The 12,706-nt window shown below is 24.6% G+C and overlaps 1 protein-coding gene across 1 annotated transcript; it reads right to left on the reverse strand.

Moving 5' to 3' along the window:
• Nucleotides 1–1,201: 1,201 nt before the first annotated feature.
• Nucleotides 1,202–1,673, reverse strand: M406DRAFT_324322 (uncharacterized protein; the record flags this gene model as incomplete). The annotated part of the gene is made up of 2 exons (XM_040919855.1): nucleotides 1,202–1,250; nucleotides 1,564–1,673. Coding segments are annotated over 2 exons (159 nt in total), but the record flags the coding sequence as incomplete, so codon positions are not given.
• Between the last annotated feature and the right edge of the window lie 11,033 nt (nucleotides 1,674–12,706).

Here is a 12,706-nt window from a genome sequence, read left to right on the forward strand (position 1 = left end):
GTCCCCGAAGCCTGTGAAAAAAAAAATCTCTTTTTAATCACATTTCAGACGTAAGTCTTCCGAGTGCAATACCTGCGCTATATACGCTGCTTAGTTGCTGCTCCCTCAGCGCTTTATCCAGGCACTCTTCAGAACTTAAAGCTATTTGATATAGATTACAAGCCTTTCACTAGGAACTTGGTTTGCAGCTAAGAAGCTTAGCATCCAGAACAGCATTCCTGCAGCTATAACAGATAATTACAGCTTTCTATCTTGAGAATTGCTCTTTAGCAACTCTGAAGCTATTGCTACGCTTCGCTCTACTGCTAAGCGCAAAAGGATAATTAGTTTGCAATCTAATACCTAAGCAACTTCAGTTGCTAAGCAAACACTCCGCTTCAGCTCTGCATTCTCGCTCAAATAGCAAAAGGTATACTCTCGAAAACAGAAGATACTCAGATTTACTGCTTGCTTACTCTGCTCTCTTGCTCGAATAGCAAAGAACATACTCTTGAAAACAAAAGATACTCAGATCTACTGCTTGCTTACTCTGCTCTCTCGCTTGAATAGCAAAGAATATACTCTCGAAAACAGAAAATACTCAGATCTACTGCTTGCTTACTCTGCTCTCTCGCTCGAATAGCGAAGAATATACTCTCGAAAACAGAAAATACTCAGATCTACTGCTTGCTTATTCTGCTTTTTCGCTTGAATAGCGAAGAATATACTCTCGAAAACAGAAGATACTTAGATCTACTGCTTGCTTATTCTGCTTTTTCGCTTGAATAGCAAAGAATATACTTTATTCTAGCTTAGCAATTCGAATGCTCTGAATCTCTTCTGAATGCTTCTTGCATGCTGCTTGTATACTGCTTGCTTGCTATTTGCTCTAGCTTAGCAACTCAAATGCTCTGAATCTCTTCTGAATGCTTCTTGCATACTGCTTGCATACTGCTTGCTTGCTATTTGCTTTAGCTTAGCAACTTGAATACTCTGAATCTCTTCTGAATGCTTCTTGCATGCTGCTTGCATACTGCTTGCTCGCTATTTGCTCTAGCTTAGCAACTCGAATGCTCTGAATCTCTTCTAAATGCTTCTTGCATGCTGCTTGCATACTGCTTGCTTGCTATTTGCTCTAGCTTAGCAACTCGAATGCTCTGAATCTCTTCTGAACGCTTTTCGTACGCTGCTTGCATACTGCTTGCTCGCTATTTGCTCTAGCTTAACAACTCGAATGCTCTGAATCTCTTCTGAACGCTTCTCGTATGCTGCTTGCATACTGCTTGCTCGCTGTTTGCTCTAGCTTAGCAACTCGAATGCTCTGAATCTCTTCTGAATGCTTCTTGCACGCTGCTTGCATACTGCTTGCTTGCTGTTTGCTCTAGCTTAGCAACTCGAATGCTCTGAATCTCTTCTGAACGCTTCTTGCACGCTGCTTGCATACTGCTTGCTCGCTGTTTGCTCTAGCTTAGCGATTCGAATGCTCTGAATCTCTTCTGAACGCTTCTTGCACGCTGCTTACATACTGCTTGCTCGCTGTTTGCTCTAGCTTAGCGACTCGAATGCTCTGAATCTCTTCTGAACGCTTCTCGCATGCTGCTTGCATACTGCTTGCTCGCTGTTTGCTCTAGCTTAGCAACTCGAATGCTCTGAATCTCTTCTGAACGCTTCTCGTACGCTGCTTGCATACTGCTTGCTCAACACTGCTTGCTTGCTGTATTCAAGGCTCGAAAGCTCGAAAATCGAAGGCTTGAAGATCAAAGGCTCGAAGATTAAAGGCTCGAAGGTCAAAAGCTTGAAGGTTCGAAAAGAATAGTGGTCTAATCGTTTGCTCTGCTCCTGCTCAGTGTTAGCGCTGCTTCTAGGGAAGAAAAAAAAAGATAGAAAGCCTCGCTGGATTGCCTCCTTTAAAAGAGCCAGGCTTCAAACTGTCAGGTGGAAAGATTGCAAAGGCAATGTGGCGAGGTCTTTCTCTCTTTCAGGGGTATACAACCAGAATAACATTGAGGCTTAAGGAGCTAAGTTCTGCTCAGCAGTGCTGATGTGGCTAGAAAGCCGCTTTATAGCCGCATATTGCTTAGTCATCCGTAATCCAGCTGGCTTAGCTAGCCCTGAGCCTTGCTGGCACAATCAGCCCTGACACAATAGCTGTAAGAAGAATAAAGCAGAAAGATATAAGCTTTACAAACTACTGCATCTTTTATTAATATTTATAACTGTTTAGCAATTCATTAGTTTAAACTTTATTATTAAGCTATCTTTCTTATAAGAACTCTTAATTAAGATGCAATATAATAGCATTCTAGTAATAGTTTGTAGATTAAGTAAGTATACTTATTTTCTTTTCTATAAGGAAAGCAGTATAGCAGAAGAACTTGTATATATATTTCTCAGAATAATTATCGCTAACTATAGCATGCTAGAAGAAGTAATCTCTAATAGAAATAGAAAGTTCAACTTGAAATTTTGAACTTTACTTATAAAACAGCTCAGAATATACTATAGAATATTTATAGCATTTCATCTGCAAACAGATGAATAAATAGAAAGAATAAATTAGATTATTAAATAATATCTTTAATATTATATTAATTAGAAATAGAATAACTAGATTAATCTATTGCTTTTTGCATAGTTCGCTTATAATAGCATAGATACAAATATAATAAAGAAATTATTATTCTTTATATTCTATAAATATAATTCAATAGCTTATTACAAAGCATTGCTAAGAGCAGATGCAGAAGCTACGAATAAAAGAATTAAGAAGATTAAGAAAGTTTAAAAGAAATTCCAATTAGAATTATAATTCGTTCAAGAATAAATAATACAATATGCAAACTCTAAAAGGATTAAGAAACCAATTCTATAGAAAGAAGATAAAATTTATCTACTTCGAAAAAACATTAAAACAACTAGATCCAGCAACAAATTCGATTATAAGAAGTTAGAATTATTCAAAATCTTATAATAGATTTCTCTGATTAATTATAAGTTAGCATTATCTTATAAGATGAGAATATATCTGGTTTTTCACATCTTATTACTAGAATCAGCAGTATAGGAAATACTAGCGAACAATATAGCAGAAGTAGAAAACAATGAATCAGAGTATGAGATAGAAAAGATTCTCAAGCATAAAGGTATAAATAGTATAAGGAAATACTTTATTAAATAAAAAGATTATTCAGCAAGCGAAAACTTATGAGAACTACAGAAGAATATTGAAAATGCTTAGAAAAAGATAGCTGAATATTGGAAAAGGAAGGAAACTAGTATCTAAGATGATCGCTCTGCTCCGAACTGAGATCTAGAAGCCTCGGGAATCTCACTCTTCAGAAAGCTTAACTAATCTATTACAGAACCTTCCAAATCCAAGAAACTCCAGTTGATAATCTTAAGATGTTTCTGAAATATCAGATGAATCTTCTCTTTATAAAGACTGCAATCCTCCTTATCAGCAAACCTCTCTAAGGAATTAAAGCCACAATAAATCATTTCTGTAGCATATTCTTTCAACAGCTTTTGCTATTTCCGTATATGATTAAGATAAGCTTGCAATGCTAGCAAGGCTTGTAGAGCAGCAGCGTTTGCTAACTCTGCTTCAGCTTTCTCGCTCAAAACTTTGCACTTTTTACAAATCAAACGCTCTGCTGAAGAAGAAAATCAGTAATCATGGAGAATGCTAAGGAATGAAGAAACTAACTAGCAGAGATCGAGAAATGATCAGTATTACAGCTTTGATCCAAAGAAATACACTTCTTATAATGAGAAGAGTTTTCAGCAAAACAATAGAAAGCTTTCATCTTTTAATAATGAATACAAGCAGGCATTTCGATGCTAAAAGCAGAAATAAGCTTAGCAAGATAATAATGCTCTTAAGTTTTCATCAAATAATTAGAATACAATTTATTAATTCTATTCAATATCTTGATTAGAAAAGCATAATTATATATACAAATAACTTGCTAGAATATTTATAAAAGATTATTAGGAATAACAATCAATAAGAGAAAGATAATATTATAACTTATCTAATATGCAGATTACTAGCTAAAACACTCAGAATAACTATTCGGAAAAACAGAAAAGGATTCAATATCTTAAGAACTAAAGCTTATATAAGCAAGGATTAGAGTTACAGAATCAGAATAAATCAGTAGCTAATCTATAGTAATTCAGATCAGTTGGATTATCTAGATAATCTAAGGAATCCAATAATCAACACTACCAACAGAACTGAAGAGCTAGATATATAAGAATACATTTATTCCCATTAGATAGATCTCGTATATAGCTCTTCAGTTGTTAATCTAAGTATCAGATTCCTCTCTACTCTAATAGCCCCAAAAGCAGTGAATACTTGCATCGCTTATTGAGACTTGTACAGTTCCGTATTCAAGGACTTGGCACTTTGATACTGCTCTTGTTAGCATAAATCCCCTTTGTATACTTTGGAATCTTCGGATTGCTGCAGTGCTCATTACAATATAGCTAAGAATAATAATTACAGATATCTTGCAAAAGCTTGCTATAATCTGATTAGCTATATATTTATAAGATTTCTTAAGAAAGCTATAGCTGCAGAAATAAAGAAGTTTATTTTAAAGGAGATTATTCTTATATTCAAATGCTCTTTCAAAATTATTATTAATAAAGAATTAGAAAACAAAGCTAAGATAGCTAAGATTATTAAAGCTCTTGAAATTCTGCTTATTCAGATCTCTAGTTACAATCTCTATGCTTAAGAATAAGTAGAAGCTAATTATCTTTTCTTAGCAAATGCTTTTATTAAGCTAGCTAATGCTTAATTCTAAAGATAGAAGCAATATTTAAGATTTATACTTTTTGCTAAAAGAATTACAATCTGCTAATTGCATAGATATAGCTTCTTCTATTTGATTTTCAGTTAAAAGCTACTTATTTCAATTAAAACTGAAATTCCGATATAAAGAATTCTTATATAAATTAAAAACTAATCTCTTTAAAAAGCATTTAAAATATAATTAAGAATAATTGTAGCTAAGAAAGATAATATATAGAAAATAATTAAAGCTATTTAGATATACTATTAAAAGATTGCAGCTAAAAATTAAATACAGAATCTAATACAAAAATCTCAATTAAATATTAAAAATCTTATACTTATCTATAACTATATTCGAAAAATAAGCTACTTATGCAATGCTAAGATTTCTTATAAATAGAAGAATTTATATTTAATTGCTTAAATTCTAAATAAATATACTTATAAGCTCAAAATTATAAACAGAGTTCTGCTAAAAAATATATATTCAGCTATTAATCTTAAAAAGTTTATATAAAATATAAATAGCATTTGGAAATCCGAAATACTTATATTTTAAAAAGAAAATATTAAGCTTTAATCTAGCTAATTATTAGCAGAAAAGCTAGATTCAATAAGAACTCTCTAGCAAAAGAAATTAGATAATAATATTCTTAAAGTTCAGAAAGCAGATTTAAGCAATAATACTAAATTCTGAATTTCAAACATTATTAAGTATAATTCTATATTTAGCTAAACTAATTCTGATTTAGAAATTATTAATCTAGCAATTAAAGCGAATAATAATACTGAAAATGGAAATGGAGTTAATAATAATAAATATTTTATATAAGCAGTAAAGAAGAAAAAGCAAGAATAGAAAAAAGCAGATAAAAATAAGATATTTATATTAATTCTAATTAAATCAGCATTTCTAGCTTATAAGAAAGATTGATTTCTTTTTATTTATATTTCCTTTTTGTTTGCAAAATATATTTTCTTTTCATTTTTCCTATTTCATCTTATATATTTTGTTAAGAAAGAAGAAATAAAGTATTATCTGCTATTACTTGCTATAGAATACTATAAACTTACTTAAAAATTTCAAAGTATTCAATATAAAGCATATTAATTAGCTCTAAAGCTATTTTTATTATTTAAAAATTATAGTATATTGAAATACAATATATAAAAAATATAAAGTATTAAAGAAATATTGCAATTTATAAAAATTTCTTATTTTTATATATTATTCTTATTATTAAAATATTTATAAATATTATTCAATAGCTTTCTTCTTATCTTATTCAGATTTATATTATTTATATTATCTGCTAAAGAATTATTATTAAAAATAAAGAAAGAATCTTAAGATTGAACAAATTTAGCTTATTTCTTAATACAAGATTCTATTATAATCTTACTCTTGCTTTTATTCTTGCTATAAGATATAGATTATAGAGCTACTTGCTCAAATTTAGATATTCTTTTTTTAAGAGCAGAAGAAGCAATACTTTTCTTGCTAATCTATATAGATAAAATTAGTAATAATCTTCTTAAGTATTGTAATTATAATTAATTATAAGATTTATAATATTTTATAAATATTATTTTCTTAGTATAAAAGAAATTTATTTGATCTAATTATATATAATATTTTTATTTTATATAAGCTTATATTAAGCTTTAATAATATATTTAATATTAGTATTAAAATTAATTTAAGAATCTATCTTAATTATATATTAAGAGCTGAATTAATAAAATAAATATTAATACTACAAAAAGAATAATAATTAGTATATACTTAAATCTAATTAAAGATATTAGAATAGAAATCTTATTTATATACTATATTCTTTAATACAAAAGAAATCTTTAATATAATTATATTCAAATTCTATATAATAAATGCAGTTATTATACTTTCTATTAAAGAAGCTCTTTATTAAAATGCATTCTAGAAAAAGCTAGTTAATATTAATTTACTATTCTTATATAAGCATACAAGCAATAGCATACTAATAGAAGCAGCAATTGCAAGAAATTAAATTATACTAATTATAAAACTAAATAAGAAGAGAATTTACTCGTTTAAAGCAGAAGAAGATATAAATAAGATACTTGCTAAAAAGCTTTCAACTAGCTTTATATATTATAATAGAATTTAGTTTAATAGAATTCTTATTATCTAGCTTTATAAAATAAGCAGCAAAGCTAAAGCTTAATAATAAGTTATTTCAAAATATAATATTGCTTTAGATATTTCAAGAAATATATATTAAGCTAAGATTTTCCTTAATAATATTAAAATCTGTAATATTAAAAAAGTTAATATGAATATTCTTAAGCTAGTAATAATTGCTACTTTAAGAAAGAAAAACTGAAGAAGAAAATCAGATTCAAATCTTATTAATCTCTTAAAAAGCAGTATTTATTTGCAAAGAGAAAACAGCATTAATAATAATTCGAGATATCTTGAGTATATTGCAGAGCTAAGCAAAAGAAGATTGATAGAAGAAGAAGTTGTTATATAAAGAATGAATTGAAAAGCAAGATAAACTAAGAGAGAGATTATTAAACAATTTGCTGAAGATTAATGAGATAGCAATAGGTAATAAATATACTTAATTGAGTTATTATGCTTTCTATCTAGTTTATTGCTGAATAGCTTTTACTTAGCTAAAAGTAAAGCTATTTGCTTTATAATAAACGGAAAGCAGTAAATTACTTAGATAATTGCTAGATAAGATAAATTAGCTATTCTATTTATACTTGTAGCTAGCTATTCTTCTTCCTTCTTTAATCTCTTTACAATTACCTTTCTCAAGCATATTGTAATAAGCACTGCAGTAATCCGAAGATTTCAAAGTATATAAGAGGTTTATGCTAATAAGAGCAGTATTAGATATAAGCTTTGAATATAGAAATACAACTGAGTAATCGTGTAAGTATTTACTGCTTTTGAAGCTATTAGAGTAAGAGAGTAATCTGATACTTAGATTGATAATTAAAGAGCTATATGCTAAATCTATCTAATAGTAATGAATGTATTTTTATATATTCAGCTCTTCAGTGCAGCTTACCTTAGCTTACTGCTGATTCAAGTGATTCAAGCTTACTGAATCATTTAGTAATCTAGTAATTCATTCTTATTATATCTTTAATTCTGAATTATATAATTAATATTTAGTTAAAATATTAAGTTCTTAATATCTAGTTCTTGTTACTCATAATCTGCATATTAAATAAGTTATAATATTATCTCCCTTCTATTAATTATTATTCTTAATAATTATTTTATAAGTTATTCTGCAAGCTTTATTATGCATAATCTCGCCTTTTTAATTAAGATATTAAATAGAATCAATAGATCTTATATTTCCAAGTTCTATTCTTGAAAAACTGAGAAATATGAAAGTTTTCTTTCTGCTATTCTCCAAAATTTCTTTATTATATTTTTCTATTCATTTTATAAGAATTAAAATATTTCTTTCTATTAAATTTCTTTTTTCGATTCTTCTTATTATACTGAATGCATTCAACTTAATTATTTCTGATATAATATACAGAATATTAGTTCTTTGAAGCTATATAAGATTGCTATTCAATACTAAGAGCTGAAGAATAAGTTGTAAGCTGCTAAGAAGAAGATTCTTTAGCTATATAAGCAGAAAAGAATATAGTTTGAAAAGATAATATATATTATTTGTTATAATATTAATAATATGAAGAAGTTGGATTGCATTAAAGCTGAGAAAGCTGAAAAGAAATATTGCTATGCTGCTATTGCTATGCAGAAAGCTATATTCGAAGAGTTAGCTATAATTGCTAAAGATTCTTTCTTTAAGAGTTTTAATTAAAATTCTGTAGATATAAGGAATTTAGTAGTAGATTGATTGAGTTTTCTAGAGAATAAAACTTCTGAAGCTTCTGAGTTTTGATTTGAAGTAGAGTAATTGTTTTAAATACTAGTTTCTTTTCTTTTCCAATACTTAGCTACTTTTTTCTAAGCATTTTTAATATTTTTCTATAATTTCTATGAATTTTTGCTTGCTAAGTAGTCTTTTTATTTAATAAGATATTTCTTTATACTATTTATATCTTTATATTTAAGAATCTTTTCTATCTTATATTCTAGTTTATTATTTTCTATTTCTACTATATTATTTACTAATATTTTCTATACTGCTAATTCTAATAATAAAGTATAGAAAACTAAGTATATTCTTATTCTATAAGATAATACTAACTTATAATTAATTAGAGAAATCTATTACAAGATTTTGAATAATTCTAATTTCTTGTAATTAAGTTTGTTGCTAAGTTTAATTATTTTAATATTTTTTTGAAATAAATAGATTTTATCTTCCTTCTATAAGATTAGTTTCTTAATTCTTTTAAAGTTTATATATTATATTATTTATTTCTAAATAAATTATAATTCTAATTAGAATTTCTTCTAAATCTTCTTAATTTTCTTAATTCTTTTATTTATAGCTTTTATATCTGCTTCTAGCAATATTTTATAATAAGCTATTGAATTATATTTATAGAATATAAAGAATAATAATTTTTTTATTATGCTTATATCTATATTATTATAAGCAAATTGTATAAAAAGTAATAAATTAATTTAATTATTTTATTTCTAATTAATATAATATTAAAGATATTATTTAATAATCTAATTTATTCTTTTTATTTATTTATCTATTTATAGATAAAATGCTATAAATATTTTATAATATATTTCAAGCTGCTTTATAAGTAAAATTCAAAATTTTAAGTTAAACTTTCTATTTCTATTAGAGATTATTTTTTCTAGTATGCTATAATTAGTAATAATTATTCTGAGAAATATATATATAAGTTCTTCTGCTATACTATCTTTCTTATAAAGAAGAAAGTAAGCATATTTGCTTAGTTTGCAAATTATTATTAGAATGCTATTATATTATATCTTAGTTAAGAATTCTTATAAAAAAAATAGCTTAATAATAAAGTTTAGATTAATAAATTGCTAAATAATTATAAATATTAGTAAGAAATATAATAATTTATAAAGCTTATATCTTTTTGCTTTATTCTTTTTATAGCTATTATATTATTATAAGATATTCTTAATTCTTTTTCTAAAGCTTAATAAACTTTAATATCTTCTAATGCATTTATAAGTTACTTTAATTTTCTAATATTTATATATTAATATGCTATATATATTCTTAATATAGTTATTTTGTTTATCTGAAATTATTAATTCTAAATCTCTTTTTAAGAATTTAATTCTAAAGATAGTATTCAGCTTTCTATATATATTAATAAGATTCTCTGATTTATCTTAAGCAAAAATGTTCTATATATCTAAGAAATCTGCATTTTAATAATCTAATTTTTTACTAAGAATATCTACTTATTCATTTTCTAAGCTTTTGCAATATATAATTCTAAAATTAAATTATAAAAGAAATTCTGCTTATTTAACTTATTACTTATTTAAGATTTTAATTATTATAAATATAATTAAATTCTTATAATTCAAATAAATTATAATTAAATATTATATATTAATAAAATAATATTATTATTTCTTAAAAGCTTTTATTATTATTATAAGCTTTTAATTTAAAATCTTATAATTAACTTTTAAGCTATTTAATTTTCTTAAAAAATTGCTTATAATTCTTAAATATTCTTAATTATTTTGCTAATTAAATTATTTTCTAAATATATATTTCAATATATTAATTTTAATTTCAAAAGATTTATAAAAATTTACTTTATATAGAATTAATTCTAAGATAATATATTTAATAATCTTATTAAAAGCTTTTTATATCTTAGAGATTTATTTAAAAAATTATTCTTTTTTAATAAAATTTATAAGAAAATATATAATTTAGCTATAATTTTTAATAAATTATTTATAAAAATTAATATATTTAAAAAAAAATCTAATATTTTTAATATTCTTAGAAATTAATTAATTCTTAATAGCTTTTATTTTATTTTTTTATAGCTTAATATATTTTAATTTAATTATAAATCTAAAATAATTAATTTTTTATATATAAAAATAATTTTTTATAAATTCTATAAGAAATTTTATATTTTAAAATATTTATAATATTATTTTTATATATTTCTTATATTTCTTTAATAATTAAGAATAAATAAGAATATTATTAAAATATATAATAATAAATTAATTTAAATATTTATATAGAATATAATTAATTATTTCTTAAAATAAAGTTAAAATATTTATTAAATTAAAAAATATAATTAAATATTTATAGTATTTATAATATATTCTAAAAGCAGTTTTTTATTTCTTTTCTTTCTTTATTCTAATTAGATTATAAGCTTTTTTCAGATTTAAAGCTATAAATTATTATACTTCTTATAATCTATTTTATAATTTCTTAATAAGTAGTAATAAATATTAGTTCTTAATTATAATATTATTAAATTATTTGTAATTAATATATAATTTAAGCTTATTATTTTTTTTAAATATAAATAGAATAGAATATTCTGCTAGTAATTATAATAATTATATATATTTCTTTTTAAAATTTTTATTAAAATATTTCTTAAGTATTTCTAATTATATCTTATTTAGTTTATAAATAAAAAAGAATTTAAGCTATTTTTCTTCTTATAATAGAATCTTATGATTATATAAGCTATATTCTGATAATTCTATATTTAATTCTTCTTAGAACAATTTCTTAAATTTATAATATTTCTATAATATGCTTACAAGTATTGATTCTGATTTATATACTATTTCTGCTATCTAAAGAAACAGTAGATACTGTTAAGCATGCTTCTTCTTATTTATTGCTTTTAATAGCGTTTTTGATAGCGTTTTTGAGAGCTTTAAGCGTTCGCTCTAAGCTGAACCAACCGCTCGAGAGCTTAATTTCGAGGTTTTTCTTGTATGAACTCACAATTCACTTTCTGAAGCCTTTTCTTATCGCTTCAGAGCGAACCAACTTATTAAGAGTCTTGCTTTCATTATTTTATTAACTTATTAACATTCTAGTACTATTTAGATTTGCTTATTACTAAGTTCTTCTTCTTGAATTGCTAGCTTTGCTAACTTGAAAGTATATATAAAGTTGTATAAAGCTTCTTTTCCTGAGTATTCTTTAATAACTAGCTTTCATTCTGCATTATTAATTGCAATTATCTCTCTGAGTATAGCTTATTCTTATAAGATCTAGCTAATAATTCAATTAATTCGAGAATTATACTTCTTAAGCTATAGAAATCTCATAATTAGCTTATGCTATGCTATATCTATAATATCAAAAGAAACTCTGATTATATATTCTTAAATTAAAATAGATAGATAATCAGTCTTCTTATTAATTATTTCTTAATTATATACAATAAATTATTCTTTTATAATACTAAAAATATATAGTTATTTCTTTTATTTTCATTATAATTATATCTAATTAATAATATATAAGAATATAAAGTTTCTCTAAGCGCTGCTATTTAAAAATATACTATATTTATATTCTTGAATATATATATCGAGCTTAATATAAGCATAGTTTGTTTTAAAAGCTTTATATAAAAATTATTCTAATCTAATTATCTGCAATTCCTTTACAAGCGATTCTAGCTTTTTGAAATTGCTAAGAGCTACTTGCTCTTTCTTTAAGCTTGCTTTGCTACTTCTTAAGCAAGTTTCTTAGCTTGCTTTTGCTTATATTATCATTATTTCTAATCTTTTCTCTATTAATACTAGTTGCAGATTTTGTTATTAATATGAATTATATAAAGCATTATTTTATATTATTACTACTCTATTTTCTTATTTATGTATTGCTTAGAGCAGTTATCTGATAGCTTAATATATATATTATTATACTACTTATTAAGAACTTTTCTAAAGCGAAGCTCTTATTTCTTAATAGCTTA

The sequence above is a fragment of the Cryphonectria parasitica genome, assembly GCF_011745365.1.
Source record: "Cryphonectria parasitica EP155 unplaced genomic scaffold M406scaffold_9, whole genome shotgun sequence".
NCBI lineage: Eukaryota > Fungi > Ascomycota > Sordariomycetes > Diaporthales > Cryphonectriaceae > Cryphonectria > Cryphonectria parasitica.